At 43.2% G+C, this 17,153-nt stretch overlaps 1 protein-coding gene and 1 long non-coding RNA gene across 2 annotated transcripts in view; one reads left to right on the forward strand and one right to left on the reverse strand.

Moving 5' to 3' along the window:
• The window catches only part of LOC309846545, a 762,900-nt gene that overhangs the window by 153,383 nt on the left and 592,364 nt on the right, over positions 1 to 17,153 (forward strand). The window lies entirely within an intron of this gene.
• LOC309845925 (olfactory receptor 1L1-like) lies at positions 11,819 to 12,712 on the reverse strand (the record flags this gene model as incomplete). Its single annotated transcript, XM_082694444.1, is given in 3 exon segments — positions 11,819 to 12,085; positions 12,087 to 12,418; positions 12,421 to 12,712. Coding segments are annotated over 3 exon segments (891 nt in total).

Below are 17,153 nucleotides of genomic sequence, written 5' to 3' on the forward strand. Positions count from 1 at the left end.
TATCAATATTTTGTTGTCAACGTATTTTGATCTTATTTAAGAGACACCTCCCTAACCCAAGGTCCAAAATAAACTACCTTTATTTTCTACAAAGTGTAGTATTTTTTAAAGTCAGGTTTTATGATACATAAAATGCAATTTATGTAAAATAAAAGGTATCCATGTTAAGTATTCTCCTGGATGGGTTTTGCCAAATGTATTCTAGTTATGCGATAATTACAATCAAGACAGAACATTTCCATCACCCTGTGAGTTTCTCTCCTGCCCTTCTGTAGTGATTACCCTTCTTCCACTCCTGGTTCTAGGCAAACACTGATCTGATCTTCCTGAATGTCAGATAAACAAAATTATACAATATGTAGTCTTTTTGTTTGTTTAGCTTCTTTCACTTTGCCTGTTGTTTTGAGATTCATCCAAGTTGTTGCACATCCGTAGGTCATTCCTTTACACTGCTGAGTAATATTCCGTGAACAGAGGCACCACTTGTTTACCTATTCATCAGTTGCTAGAATGTCTCCAATCTTTGGCTACTGAGAATTAGGTGGCGATAGTTCCCTGAGTAAACATATGTTTTCATTTCTCCTGGGTAAATGCGTAGGAATGGTATTACCTTGTTGTATAGTAGGTGTATATTAAATATTTTAACAAACTGTGAAACCATCTTAAGTAATTGTCAAAATAGAAGGTGACTGTATCCATTTTGCAATGGATAGGATTTCCAGATGATTCCCTTACCAGGACCTGGTACTGAGAGACTTTTCAATTTTATCCGCTTTAATGGATGTGTAGTGATATCTACTTGCAGTTTTAATTTGTATTTCTTGAATGACTAATATTGCTGAACATCTTTTCGTGTGCTTATTTGCCATCTGTATGATTTATTTGTTTGTTTAAAGGAATTGGCTAAGGCTGGAGACTGAAGGAAGAGTAGCAATTCAAGTCCAAAGGCAGTGTGCTAACACTTCTTGCTTTGGGGGGGTCAGTCTGTGTTTTATTAATATCTTCAACTGATCAGATGAGACCCACCGCCATTATGGAGGATAATCTGCTTTACTCAAAGTCCACTGATTTAAATGTTAACCTCATCTAAAAAAATGTCTTCACAGAAACATCCAGAACAATATTTGACCAACTATCTGGGTACTGGTCTCAGCCAAATTAACACAGAAAATTATCTATCATTAAGTTCCCTTCCTCTCAAATGCCCCATCTTCACCTTCAACCTCCATGAATGAACAATACTGTTACCAATATCAAAAGCGAAAACAAAAAATAAATAGAATTTTACATTTTGTCTGTGATTTATATACAGATAATCTATAATTTATGTGTAATTTATATTGAATCTGTAAAAATATATATTTGTATTTATAAAAGAAATAATGTTTATGGTCAAAATTGGGACCTTTTATGAAGAAGCAAATTTTAAAAAGTCTATACTTCCACTACCCAGAGATAATCATTGTTTCTACATTTTGGTGGATTTCCTTCTCTGATTTAAACTTATTTATTATTTATACCAAGTCTTCTTTCTTTCTTTTTTTTTTTAAAGATTTTATTTATTTGACAGAAATCACAAGTAGACAGAGAGGTAGGCAGAGAAAGACGGGGAGGCAGGGTCCCCGCTGAGCAGAGAGCCTGACGCAGGGCTCGATCCCAGGACCCTGAGATCATGACCTGAGCTGAAGGCAGAGGGCTCAACCCACTGAGCCACCCAGACACCCCCCAAATCTTCTTTCTGAAGAGTGTAAGGCAAGTTTGAAGAATATATAAAATACAAGACAGGATAAATTAAAAATGATGTGAGATGCAATCAAAGAAGGAATAAACAAGGGTGTGGACATAAAATTGGGCCAGAGATGACTCTGAAAACACAGATTGCAATAGCTCTTGTCAGGGGAGGGCCTCAGATTTGGCTCCAAGCTTTCTGGCCAGTCACCGAGTTCACAGTGACCAAAGATAAAAAGAAACCAGTTGCTTACGTGAAGTACTAACATCTGTATTCTAAGAACAGATAAATTGCATGGGCTTTCTTTCAATCAGCCTCAAAATAGGCTTTTGGCAGTTACACTGGGGCATAAAAATTCACATAGGCAATAATTTGGAGATAAAAATAATACTGTCTAGATGTTCAGGTCTCCAGTGATCTGGGCTGGCAAGATATCAGATTTTAGATTTGGAGGACGTCTGGATGGGCAGCACATCCTCTGAGCAATCTTCCCTGAATGATTTTTCCTTTAAAATTTTAATACTAAGTATCAGTGAACTCTCAGTACTATCCCCTGGCAGGTACCTGAGCTATGGTTGGTGTTTAATAATAACTGAGTATATGTGAGTCCTATCCAGAGTTGGCAATTGGGTAACACATCATAGTACCGAGACCCGGGCTTGGGGTCAGACAGATGTTCCAAAGCCCAACTCCCAACTATAATGACTGTGTGGCCATAAACACGTCATGAAATTTCACCAAGGTTCAGGGAACAATATTAGTATCTAGATTTTTGGGTTCTTGTGGAAACTAAAGATAACACATGTAAAGTATTTAACACAATAACTAGTACAGAGTCATATTCAATAAAGGATAGTTATTATTATTATCATTATCATCCCCCCCCCTTTTTTTTTTTGCTGAGGGACAGAATAAGGACTGGTGCTTACAAAAGAGTGCTACCAGACATCTGTTTTTAGGGGAGCTGAGGTAGCACCCACCAGATTCACTTTAGGATCCAAGCAAAATCTCAACTTGGACCAAAATTTTGAACTACCTCCCAGGTTCCAGTGTATTCCACATCAGTGACTCTCATGTTAGAGATGTTAGCCTGCAGACCAATGTTGGTCCATGATGAAGCTTTCAAGCATCTCCAGCCTGTGTGTGGGGGGTGGGCAGAGGGGGGTCTCTCTCAGCTTTTCAGTCTCTTTTCAGCCTCAACAGAAATATTGTACATGAATAGACTGTAGAGATAATTTCCTGTCTCAGTCCATCTGGGCTTCTCTAACAAAAATACCATAGACTGGATGGCTTAGACAACAAACATTTATTTCTCATCGTTCTGGAAAGTTCAAGATCAAAGACTGGTTTCCTGCACAGATGGCTGTCTCTTGTTGTGTCCCCACATGATACAAGGGGCAAGGAAGCTCTCTGAGCTCCTTCATAAAGGCACTAATCTCATCCTAGAGGGTTTCACCCTCATGACCTAATCGCCACCTAAGGTTCCACCTCCGAATTCCAGCACCCTGGGGAATAGCATTTCAACATATGAATTTTGGGAGGATGTAAACATTCAGTCACTATGTTACCTGAGGCATGAACTTGGTGCATGAATTCTACAGAGGCCATATCTCAGCTAATGCCTACATGGCTCACCTCTGGCTTTCTAAAGCAAGGCCAACTTGTTTTCCATAAGTTTCCGGCTACTCGCTCTGTGTGGGCTTGCAACAGTGCCTCCTGTTATACAACGGGTATGGATTTAAGTGGAAGAAATGACCCCATTTCACAATCATAGTAAGATAAGATGCTGAATATTTCCTATAAATAGGTACACCACAATTTCTATGTCTGTCTGATGACAGAAGTTTGAGCTGCTTCCAGTTTTTGACAATTTAAAACAAAAACTTCTCTCACGTGAGCATCCACAGCAGCTTTATTTATAATTGCCCCAAATGGAAACTACCAGGAGTTGAATGAATAAGCAAACCGTGATCCATCCATGCAATGGACTATCATCGAGTAACCAATAGAAATGAACTATCAAGTCGTGAGAAGAGAAAGGAAGCTTAGCTCATATTGCTCTGAGAAAGAAGCCAATCTGAAAACCTTACATACTCTATGATTATGATTCTATGACTTTCTGGAAAAAGCAAAACTATAGAGCCAGTTACAAAGACCAATGGTTGCAGATTTTGTTAGTTGGTTTGTATGGTGAAGGGAGGAGATGAATAGGGTTTTTAGGGCAGTGAAACTATTCTGTCATACCCTGAGCTCAAACCAGGGTTTCCCTGGTGTGCACACATTCAGTTTTAGTATGGAGGAAACATGCCAAATTGTTCTCCCAAAGTAACCAAGCTAAATTATCCTCCTGGGGGCACTCTCAAGGTCACTCATTGTTCCCTTTACTGACCCACACTCAGGATTGCCAGAGGTCTTTTTTTTGCCTTGCCAAACTGTTGTGTGTGAAATATCTCACTGTGGTTTCGATGTATCTTTTGCTGATTACCCCTGAGGGCGAGCATAAACGGTCTTTTCGTAAATGATCTTTCTAAAATGATTTATACATTGTTCTTCCTTCTAAAAGAGCAGATGTTAGATATAATTTGACTTGAATGATGGGTCATGACCTTTCCAAAGGCCCATCTTTCTTCGGGGTATGATAAAAGTGCAGTCTTTGGGTACTGTGCTCTGCAAACGTATGGGCCCAATGGGAGGTGGGCGGAGATAAAGAGCAGATCCAGGAAGAAAGGATCAAGATGGAGCCAGTAGGCTTGGGAAGGGAAGTGGGAGAAGGAGCTGGAGATGTCACTAGGGTGCTGATAGGTGTACCCAAGTCTACTGATGATATTAGAACAGCAATCGGGGGCCTACTGGGGCCATCAGCGGGGAGTTAAAGCTGCTCAACTCTGGCATGTTCTATTTTCTGTCTCTGACAGAGTCTTTCTCCTGGCATATGTAGCTGGACATGTCCTGGCATGGAATGGTCATTCCTGAATGAGCGGTCATTCCTAAATGCTGTTGCACAACATAGGACGGAGTCTGTTGCCTCAGATCATCTGAGAAGCCCGTTAAAATCCCTGGGCCCCTTTCTGGAGATTGTAGTCTGGGTCAGCTAGTCTGGGATGGGACCCGGAGGGCTGCATTTCTCTGTTTTCCAGATCTTTCTGAGAGTTTCCCCAGGAACTACCTCGTCCAATAGGGACTGCTCTGGCCTCCAAGTCACGAGGCTGCCCCTTGTGGGTTTGCTGCGTGGATGCTTCTAACCAGAGGCTTTTGCTGCCTCCAGTCTGGTGAGAAGGAAGGAAACTCTGCTGAATCCTACTCCATCTCCCTGGGTACAGAAGCTTTCCTAGGTGGCCAGAGCAGAGTCAAGAAAAGGCTACACCTGTGACTGACATTTTTCTGAAGGTTCAGGAAATCTGAAAGAGAATGACACCACAGAGACCACCTTACGAGGATGGCACAGGCCCCAAGTTCCCCCTAGGAACCCTTGCCAGGATAGGGGCTTCCTGTCTCAACTCAGACAAAAACATCTCATGCCCGCACATCACTGAGACAGAGGCCTTGTCATGCCCCGGCATCAGAGCCAAAGTGTCTGTGAAGACCCCTAGAAGGAGAAGGTGGTCCCCTCACCTGTGTCTAGTCCCACATCCCCTGTGTGCTTAGCCACGTAGAATCGGTGTTTATGGTTCAGAAGAAAGCATGAGTGGCTAATATAGACATCTCCCCAACTCCCCCGCGCACAGATCGTGAACAAACAGGACTTTCAAAAGACATCATTAGAATTTTAAAAACATATCTGAACATACGACCAGAAATTTAATAATTTATCAGAACCTCAGGTTCTGGCAACTCGAATACACCAAAATGCATATTCTATGGACCACATCTTCCTTATCCATTCGTCCGTTGAAGGGCATCTTGGTTCTTTCCATAGTTTCTCGACCGTGGCCATTGCTGCTATAAACATTGGGGTACAGATGGCCCTTCTTTTAACGACATCTGTATCTTTGGGGTAAATACCCAGGAGTGCAATGGCAGGGTCATAGGGAAGTTCTATTTTTAATTTCTTGAGGAATCTCCACACTGTTCTCCAAAGAGGCTGCACCAACTTGCATTCCCACCAACAGTGGAAGAGGATTCCCCTTTCTCCACATCCCCTCCAACACATATTGTTTCCTGTCTTGCTAATTTTGGCCATTCTAACTGGTATAAGGTGGTCTCTCAATGTGGTTTTAATTTGAATCTCCCTGATGGCTAGTGATGATGAACATTTTTTCATGTGTCTGGTAGCCATTTGTATGTCTTCATTGGAGAAGTCTCTGTTCATATCTTCTGCCCATTTTTTTATATGATTGCCTGTTTTGTGTGTGTTGAGTTTGAGGAGTTCATTATAGATCCTGGATATCAACCTTTTGTCTGTACTGTCCTTTGCAAATATCTTCTCCCATTCCGTGGGTTGCCTCTTTGTTTTGCTGACTGTTTCCTTTGCTGTGCAGAAGCTTTTGATTTTGATGAAGTCCCAAAAGTTTATTTTCGCTTTTTTTTTTTTTTTTTTTTGCCTTTGGAGTATTATGCCTCCATCAGAAAGGATGAATACCCTACTTTTGTAGCAACATGGACGGGACGGGAAGAGATTATGCTGAGTGAAATAAGTCAAGCAGAGAGAGTCTATTATCATATGGTTTCACTTATTTGTGGAGCATAACAAATAGCATGGAGGACATGGGGAGTTAGAGAGGAGAAGGGAGTTGAGGGAAATTGGAAGGGGAGGTGAACCATGAGACTATGGACTCTGAAAAACAATTTGAGGGGTTTGAAGTGGCGGGGGGGTGGTGGGAGGTTGGGGTACCAGGTGGTGGGTATTATAGAGGGCACGGATTGCATGGAGCACTGGGTGTGGTGAAAAAATAATGAATACTGTTATGCTGAAAATAAATAAATTTAATTAAAAAAAAGTATTCCTTAGGGAAAAATGCATATTCTAGAATTGAAATGGGGTTCTAGTAAACAACCGAGAAAGTTCGCAGCCTGGGTAGCTGGGCTTTGAGAAATCCATTGAGGGAGTGTGGTGTAAGGCTTGATGGCTTTTTTTTTCTTTTTCCCATTTTTTGGTGCAAGTGCCTGACTTAATGATCGCTTTGGCATCCATGTCAAAAAAACATCCACTTCAAGCATAACAAAAAGCATGGAGGACATGGGCAGTTAGAGAGAAGGAGGTTGGGGTAAATTGGAAGGGGAGGTGAACCATGAGAGACTATGGACTCTGAAAAACAATCTGAGGGGTTTGAAGTGGCGGAGGGGTGGGAAGTCGGGGTACCAGGTGGTGGGTATTATAGAGGGCATGGATTGCATGGAGCACTGGGTGTGGTGCAAAAATAATGGATACTGTTATGCTGAAAATAAATAAATGAGAAAAAAAAAAAAAAACATCCACTTCAGATAAGCACACTGCTAGCCACAGGACCAGATAAAGAGACAAGACAACTCTCTCAGCGAGGCTCCTTTGTTTTAGATGTCTTGGTTGATTTTGATCAAATGGGCCATTTAGGCCACTTGCCTTTTCTCTTCTCTTGCTTTGAATTCCTGCTCCTATGTATTAAATTCACCAACCAAGAGTGAGCCCACTGAAGCCCTAGGCCCCCACCCTCCACCCCAGTAAAAACAGAACTGGGGGCCAGTGCTTCTCTCCTCCCCTTTCATTCTCTGCCTTGTGCCTCCCTGTGGGCCCCAGGTGTGTTGTGTGATTTCCGGTAAGTAATAAGTGATAAGCCTTTGCTTTTTTAGTGTTTCCTGATGGTTGCGGCTGAAGCGTGTCTTGCAATCATAATAAGTACCAGAAGTGTTGTTCCAGTCATAACATTGGTTTGGAAAGGGGGGATGTCTCTGGGAAGCTCACTGGGGGAGTGTCACAGATTATTTCTAGCTGAGAACATTACTATTGATTCACTGACATCAGCACCAAACAGACAGGCTTGGGCAAGTGTGTTTCTGTCTCCAGGAACAATCTGCAAGAAGCTCTCAGAACCTGGATGTGATTATGGGGTTCTCCGAGGATTGTGGGGGTTCTCCGAGGAGGCCTGAGAAATAGGACAAGGAGGTGGCAGGTGGAGACACCTTTATACTAACAAAGGTCAGGAGAGAATGGAGGGAAAACGAGGCTGTCTCATCCGCAGGCTCAGAGTCCTCAGGTGAGGACTGAGCCAAGCAGGTGACCAGGATGGCCTCACTGTTCCCCTCCGCTTGACTCAATGGTCATCTTCTTCCTGACTCTGGGGCCCTCACCTTCTATTTCATAGAAAATTTGCAAGTTCTTTCTCTGACTCTTTGAAGCATAAATCTTTTTAAAGATTTTATTTATTTATTTGACAGAGAGAGATCACAAGTCGGCAGAGACGCAGGCAGAGAGAGAGAGAGGAGGAAGCAGGCTCCCTGCTGAGCAGAGAGCCCGATGCGGGACTTGATCCCAGGACCCTGAGATCATGACCTGAGCCGAAGGCAGCGGCTTAACTCACTGAGCCACCCAGGCGCCCGAGGCATAAATCTTTTTAAAAGCCTCTTGCCAGTTCTGCAACCCCTTTCTCAAGGACCCAGAGCCAACCCTCTGATATGTAATCATCAAAGAAGATCGCGTCCCATTTCCCATTGTCTCTGGGTGCCTTATGCCAAGTTACAAAATTGTCTTCAGTCACTGAGAAACGGGAAGTTTATTTTCCCTCTAGATAAAGCCAATTAGCAAACACAGATGGTGTATGACTCTCCTAATGTCCTCTAGTACTTTTCCTCTAGCTCAGCCCAGAGCTTACAAACCTACCACCCTTCCTTTCAGACTGAGTTCTGCTCCCTCCCCCTATTGTGAGAGTCTTGAATAAAGTCTTCCTTGCCCATTTCACTTTGCCTGGTGCCACTTTTGCTTTGATACATGCCAAACACAAGCTTCTCACATTTGCCAATCAGATAAGAGACTCATCTTCCTTGGGGTAGAAACAGAAATAGGGTGAAAACAAACAAACAAACAAGGTAATACGTTAACTCAACTCTCTTCAGGTGGAAGAAAAGGTTGAGATTAGGAAAGAAGCATTGCCTCAGGCAATGACGTTTAATCTTTCTACTCTTGAATGGTCACTTAAATATGAAATTTTCTAACCCATTCGAATTTTCATTTCTTGCCACCAGAATAATATCTTCCCAAGATAATCAAGAGTGTGACATTTTTTTTTAAAGCCCTATGGCCCAATAAAATTAAAACAAAATATCTAAAGCTAGGACATTTTCTAGAGTCAATCTTACTTGGACATATACCTTATTATAAAATACTGTTGTCGGGTGCCTGGGTGGCTCAGTGGGTTAGGCTGCTGCCTTCGGCTCAGGTCATGATCTCAAGATACTGGGATCGAGTCCTGCATCGGGCTCTCTGCTCAGCAGGAAGTCTGCTTACCTCTCTCTCTCTCTGCCTGCCCCTCTGCCTACTGTGATCTCACTCTGTCAAATAAATAAGAAAAAAATACTGTTGTCAGTTTTGAAAATGAGGAACCTGAAACTATTAAGTAATGTCTCTGAGTTGGAAGTGACCTTGAATGTCATCTAGCTCAATTCCAGTCTGATAAATGAGTTGTCTTTGCAAGACCCTTCTCCAGAGAGGGTGGATGTCACTTTTAGATAACTCTGACTTTTGAATTTCTTCCCTATACTGTGACAGGAATTACTTTCCCAATGCTTACAAATATTAGGTCTAACATGAAAAAATGTTCACCATCATTAGCCATCAGGGTTTGAAGTGGTGGTGGGGGGGTGGGAGGTTGGGGGAACCAGGTGGTGGGTATTCGAGAGGGCACGGATTGCCTGGAGCACTGGGTGTGGTACAAAAACAATGAATATGGCTATGCTGAAAATAAATTTAAAAATATTAAAAAAATAATAAAATAAATGAAATAAAAAAAACAAAAAACCACATCAAGATACCACCTTACACCTGTTAGAATGGCCAAAATTAACAAGATAGTAAGCAACATGTGTTGGAGAGGATGTGGAGAAAGGGGAACCTCTTACACTGCTGGTGGGAATGCAAGTTGGTGCAGCCACTTTGGAAAACAGTGTGGAGATTCCTTAGGAAATTAAAAATAGAGTTTCCCTATGACCCTGCAATTGCACTATTGGGTATTTACCCCAAAGATACAGATGTGGTGAGAAGAAGGGCCATCTGTAACCCAATGTTCATAGCAGCAATGGCCACGGTTGCCAAACTGTGGAAAGAACAAGATACCCTTCAACGGACGAATGGATAAGGAAGATGTGGTCCATATAGACAATGGAATATTATGCCTCCACCAGAAAGGATGAATATCCAACTTTTGTATCAACATGGATGGGACTGGAGACTATACTGAGTGAAATAAGTCAAGCAGAGAGAGTCAATTATCATATAGTTTCACTTACTTGTGGAGCATAAGGAATAACATGGAGGACACTGGGAGATGGAAAAGAGAAGGGAGCTGGGGGAAATCGGAGGGGGAGACAAACCATGAGAGACTGCGGACTCTGAGAAACAAACTGAATGTTTTGGAGGGGAAGGGAGTGGGAGGATGGGTGAGCCTTGTGGTGGCTATTAAGGAGGGCATGTATTGCATGGAGCACTGCATAAACAATGAATCTTGGAACACTGAAAAAATAAATAAAAAAACCCAAATATTGGGTCTAGTTCTATCTTCAAACACCACTCAGAATAAACCTCGTTATAAAAAATTTGTCCTCTCACCTTAGAAAATAGACCAATGGTTAGTGATGATGTAAAAAATGCAGATACTTCCAGGGTGAATGACATCTAAAAGATGCTCAGGAAGAGGGCATGGACCAAAAGCTGTCAGAAGACAAAGGGAAGGATGCCAGGGAAGACATACAGAAGCAGACCAGGTCACCTGGAGCGCTGGACTGAAGCTGCTAAGTCAACCAGCTCCTTAGGGCCGACCCTTGTTTCTACACTGTGTTCAGGACTTAGGACATTGTGCTGAGAGAGAGCCCAAAACTGGGGGAGACATCATCTATTCTCTGTCTAGTGGCAAAAATGGCCTCTGCTGTTGGGGAGGTCTTAATCTTATGCAGAAGACAGCATGTACATGCACCTGCATGCGCGCGCGCACACACACACACACACACACACACAGAACCCTTTAAGTAATTTCACAGGCATTGAAATTACTGCAGTTCAAATAACTAATTGAAGATGTTTCTTTCAAAAGAGTTTTTATTTAAATTCCAGTTAACATACAGTGTAATATTAGTTTCAGGTATACAACATGGTGATTCAACACTTCCATATGACACCTGGTATGACACAAGTGCCCTCCTTAATTCCCATTACCTATCCCCCCAACTCCCACCTCCCTCCCCTCGGGTAGCCTATCAGTTTGTTCTCCCTAGTTAAGAGTCTGTTTCTTGGTTTGCCCCCTTTCTCTTTGCTTGTTCATTTTGTTTCCTAAATTCCACATATGAGTGAAATCATATGGCGTGTGCCTTTCTCTGACTGACTTATTTTCCTTAGCAGTATACGCTCTACGCTCTGGCTCCATCCATCTCATTGCAAATGGCAAGATTTCATTCTTTTTGATGGCTGAGTAATATTCCATTGCATATATGTACCACATTTAATTGAAGGTGTTTCTTAAATTATACAAGGATACTGGGAACTCAGAGTTATTGAACAGGGAGAAATTTGGTAAAGGAAAATTAAGAAGTTTTCAGCTACACTTGGAAGGAGTGAATAGGAAAAGGGAATGGGAGTTGCGAATGAAAAATGGATGCAAAGACCCTGGGTTAGCAAGGGAGCCCTAATGAGTGGGCTTTAATTGGTGGGTATATACATATCGTATATATGATATATTATTATACTGTAAAATAAATTTAAGAAATTATGAATATGAAAAAACAGGTACAATATTCTTGTCTGGTCACTCATACAATTTCCCACGAATACTCGACTTAGGTATGCTAGCCTCTAGTAGCTGGATATGTATATCAGGAATCAGCAGAAATGAGGGCTCAAAGACTTGCTCCTGAGTGTGCTCAGGAAGATGCTGCCTGGGACCTCCTCCTGCCCATCAGCTTCCTTATGCCTCACTTCATGTCTTTGTTCCTCAGGCTGTAGATAAAATGCTTCAGCATGGAGGACAGAACCATGTAAAGGACCGTAGCGACCCTGTCCTTGATGGTGTAGCTGGACAGGGGTTGGAAATAAACATAAATAATACTTCCATAAAAGAGGGTCACCATGGTGAGGTGGGAGCCACAGGTAGAGAAAGCTTTACGCTTCCCAGCAACTGAGGGGATCTTAAGAACAGCAATGAGGATCCGGAAGTAAGAGATGATAACACATATAAAGGGTTGTCACCAGGACTACTAATCCTTCTGTGTTAATTACAACTTCAGTGACGAATGTGGAGGAACAGGACAATTTCAGCAGAGGGTTGATGTCACAGAGGAAGTGGGGGATAACATTGGAGTTGCAGAAGGTGAGATGATTTATCAGGAGAACTAGTAAGAGGGAATGGAGGTCAGAGATGGAGCAGGAGGAGGCCAGCAGCAGGACACAGCAGCGGTGGCTCATGATGGTGACATAGTGGAAGGGATCACATATGGCCACAAAATGGTCAATGGCCATGGCTGCCAGGAGGTAACTTTCTGTGTTGGCAAAAGCTGAGAAGAAATACATCTGGTCATACACTCAGCATAGGAGATGGACTTCTTCTCTGACAGGAAGTTCACTAGCATCTTGGGAACAATGGTTGGGTAGCAAACATCAGTGAAGGATAAGATGCTGAGGAAAAAATACATAGGTGTCTGGAGCTGAGTGTCAGAGTGAATGGCCAGAATGATGAGCAGGTTTCCCACCAGTGTGACCACATACATGATGAAGAACAGGGCAAAAAGTGGCTTCTGGTCCTCTGGCCAAGAGGACAGTCCCAGGAGGATGAACTCAGAGACACTACTGGTTTGGTTGACTCTCTCCATAATCCTGCCTGTGCCAATGAATACGGAAAATAATAGAATTTTCAATTCAACGAGTTTCAATTTATTCCTCTCTCTCCTAGGATTCCTATAAATTGTCCATGATTCTGTCTACCCTTCTACAGTCCACAAGAAGTTGAACAATACAAAAGTTTAGCCTATGTTAAATGCAGAGACATCAGAGAGGATTTCCTTTCAGAAAGAATCCCAGGTGGACCTCAGTGATGCCTATTTTTCTGGGTCCTTCCCCATAAATACTTATTCATGTATGTCAGGTTGAAGCTCATCTTTCTACTACCCTTGCAAACAAAACAAAGCAAGAAAACAAATGAACAAACAAAAAACCCCCAAACAGCTAAGTGAATCAGGTAAGTAAGATGAATGCCAACTAGGCAAACAGTGTTCATAGTCACCCTTTCAGAGCGAACATTTCATTAAAAGCTGGGAAAAATATCTATTATATATGAGCCTCTTTATTGAAACACTCTTAGCCATCAGGGATTTGTGCCTTCACAATAATTCAACACTGTTAAATTAAATGCTCACTGGGAACCCAACACTGAGATTATGAAAATAAGTCATTTTCAATTCCTGTTCTTAAGGTAGCTAGAGTCTAATGGGAAAGGAATTTTTAAACAAATAAGCACAATGAAATGCTGCAGGTATAGTGAGAGATGTCCTGGAAAGAAAAGAGTTAAGTGTGGTGTCCTTGTTAAAAAGCACACATTTTGAAATCAGCTCCTTCATTTTCTGTCTGTGTGGTCTTGGACCAATTATCTAATATGTTGATTTGTGGTGTTCTTCTCAATAATTTTTGGGGGCAGTACATAGCTTCTCACTCCACCTCTACTTCTCCTTCACCACTTCCTTATTTCCTGCCTTGATACTCTTCTCTGTCAGGTGTTCCAGGATGCTCTTGAAAGCAATTGTTCTTGATTTCTTTGCAAAATCTCACAGCCTTTAGATTTTTCACTGTTTGACCACCCTTCACTTAAATTTCTGAGATGTTGAGAAAGAAGTATTTTTGTGTGCTTTCAAGATTTGGAAATGAGTATGAAATTAAGGCAGATAATAGCAGTTGTGCCCAAGACATATCGAGTCCTTACTATGTATCAGGCACTACTAAGCTGAATACTCCATGCATATCACTCCAAACAACTCTGATCTGGCTCTGAACAGCATTCCCTTTTAAAAGATAAGAAAATTGAGGTACAAACTTACACCAGTCAGAATGGCTAAAATTAACAAGACAAGAAAGAACAAATGTTGGAGAGGATGCAGAGAAAGGGGAACCCTCCTACACTGTTGGTGGGAATGCAAGTTGGTGCAGTCACTCTGGAAAACGGGATGGAGGTTCCTCAAGAAGTTGAAGATAGAGCTACCCTATGACCCAGAAACTGCACTGCTGATATTTACCCTAAAGATACACATGTAGTGAAAAGAAGGGGTACCTGCACCCCAATATTTATAACAGCAGTGTCCACACTGTCCAAACTGGAAGGAGCCAAGATATCCTTCAACAGATGAATGGATAAAGAAGATATGGTTCATATATACAGCGAAATATTACTCAGCCATAAGAAACAATGAAAACCTACTATTTATTTCAACGTGGATGGAACTGGATGCTGTTATGTTAAGTGAACTAAACAGAGAAAGACAATTATCATATGGCTTCACTCGTATGCGGAATATAAGAAATAGCAAAGAAGATCATAGGGAGAGGGAGAGAAAACTGAATGGGAAGAAATCAGAGAGGGAGGCAAAGCACAAGAGGTTCTTAACATTAGGAAATAAATTGAGGGTTGTTGTAGGGGAGGTGGGGGGGATGGGGTAACTGGGTGATGGGCATTAAGGAGGGCACATGTGATGAGCACTGGGTGTTTTACACAATAGAAGAATCAGAAACTAATTATGTTGGCCAACTGAATTTAAATTACAAAAAGGAAAAAAGAAAATTGAGGTAAAAAATATTGAGTGCTTTTCTCAAGATCATGCAGCCCACATGGGCCAGAACTTGGATCCCAACTAGGATGGTCTTAAACACAAAACGGTATGTCCTCACACTTTAGCAAACCTTCAACAGGATTATGCCAGAAGGGAATATGCAGGGATGTTCTTTTTTACGGTGGAAATCTTCTACCGTAACGTCCTTATTCCAGCAACTGACAGGCTTTCAAAATCAACGTTGTATGGAGTCCTCTATTGTAACTGCTAGAGACAGGACCCCTCTCAAGCCCTGTGTTGACCTGAGTGGTGGCAGGGCACAGGAAAACACTCGGGATGCTGAAAGAGCAGCTGTGGACTCGAATCCTGGCTCCACTACTCACAACATGTCTTTGGCAAAATCCCTTCCCTGCTGTTTCCCTTTCTTCATGCACAAGACAGACTAAAGCCTGCTCTCAGCAGAAACGTGCGGGACGTGTATGTGGGAGCAGCTTGTAAGCCACAAAACACAATATACGTCATGGGGGCAACTGGGAAGTGTCTGATAAAGAAGAAGCTGGTGGCCAGGAAGGAGAAGCAGGGCTGGACCAAACACAGAGGGGAAGGGACGGACATCTGGCTGTGCGAGCAGAGGGGGCTGGGACTAGAAGCATGCAGGGGGCCGGTGTTGCCAGAATCAGAATCATTTTTCCTTTGTTTCTGTCTAGGGCTCATCCGCATGGACTTTGCTTCTCCAGGGATCTCCCTGGTTTGACCTCCTAAATCCCTTGAATCTTGTGGACCTTTTCATTTCCCCACCAGCACTCTGGTGAAAACCATCATTCCCACCTACATTCTTCCAGTATCGTCCCTGTGATGTATTGGGTTCCCGCAGCCCCGCTGGATGCCCCCTCCACCAACCATTCTCTGCACTGAAGAAACAGCGTTCTTTTAACAATAAAAACATGATCACCTAACTCTTCATGTTAAAGTCGGGGTTAGTGTCCCAGAGCCGCCATCGCAAAGGGCCACAGACCAGGAAGCGTAAAACAATAGAAATGTGTCTTCTCTCAATTCTAGAGGAGTTGGCAGGTTGGTTCCTTCCTGGGGCTGTGCAGGGTCTGTCCCATGCCGCTCGCCTTGTCTTGTAGATGCTGGTCTTCTCTCTTGTCTCTTTACACTGTCTTCTCTGATGCCTGTGTGTTTCTGGGTCCAAATTTCCCCTTGTCATGAGGACACTGATCATGTTGGATTGTGATCCATTCTAATGACTTCACTTTTAATCTGATTACATTCTGCAAAGACCCTATCTCCAAATAAGGTTACATTCTGGGGTACTGGAGATTAGGACTCCAATGTATCTTTTTTGGGGGACCCAACCCATCACTGGCACTTTCCTGATGCATGAGTCTCCTCATTACCCACAGACTGAGGGCCAGTTCCTTCCTGTGGCTTTACTGAGCTTCCCGTGAAGTGGCTCCTGCGGGCTCTGTGGCTCGTCTCCGGCTTCCCTCCCTGCCCTCTCACATTTCATGCTCCAGTTGTAACGCAGTCTTTGCTTCTTCTTGCCTTAGGGACTTACTTCTCTATGCGCCCGAATCATCCATTAGCCCTGTCTGTTACCCTGGCAGGAGGTCCCCCCTTCAGCCTCCAGCCTCTAGCCTCCAACCTCCAGCAGTACATTCTTTCAGACCCCGGCGGCCCTCCGGCCCACACACTATGGACTAGGACTGAATCTTAGTATTTACAACACTGCTTTCCCCACTAGGCTGTGAGCTGCCCAAGTATGAGGACCACGTCTGGTTCTTTGTTACACCAACCCCCTCTGGCGTGGTTCCTGGAACATAGTAGTCCCTTGATAAATATTTGTGGAATGAAAGAATGCCTGGATGTTCATTTCGGATTCTGAACAGATGGAAGGAAGAAAAGCAGCGGCCCTCAGCACTCCGTGAAGTTCACGGCCCGTGGGACCGGGACCAGACAGGAAGGACAGGAGCCTTCTCTCCTGGAAGGTTCCCCTTGGTTTCTTACTCCTTCAGCTTTGAGACACACTCGTAGGGAATCTGCACCAGAGAAACTTAGAGATCATGTAGTCCAGCCCTCTCACTTGAAGGAGGGGGAAGATTGAGACCTGCTGGGAGGAAGAACCTTCGTCATTGTGATGTTTGAATTGCTAGAACCAAGAGTGGAACACAGGCCTCCTGGCTTCTCCCTGTGGCAGGGGTCACACTGCACATGGGGGATAGGGCCCACTTTCTAGGTATGGGGTCTTATCCTTGCCAGGAAAGCGGTCTAGAGCAAGTTCCTTAACCTCTCTGTGACTCAGTTTCTCCATCTGTGGAGTGGGACTAATAGGAAAACCCGTCTCACAGCGCTGCTGGCTCGGTGAACACGTGAAAGCACAGGGCCCTGCAGAGGGTCAGCACCTCCGCCCCCAGAGTGAGCAATTTAGACTCCAAGATGGGGGGAAAATGTTTTGATAAAGTAAATAAGCAGGCATGGTCAAATTCTGGAAGGT

This window comes from Mustela nivalis (assembly GCF_964662115.1).
Source record: "Mustela nivalis genome assembly, chromosome: 13".
Lineage (NCBI taxonomy): Eukaryota > Metazoa > Chordata > Mammalia > Carnivora > Mustelidae > Mustela > Mustela nivalis.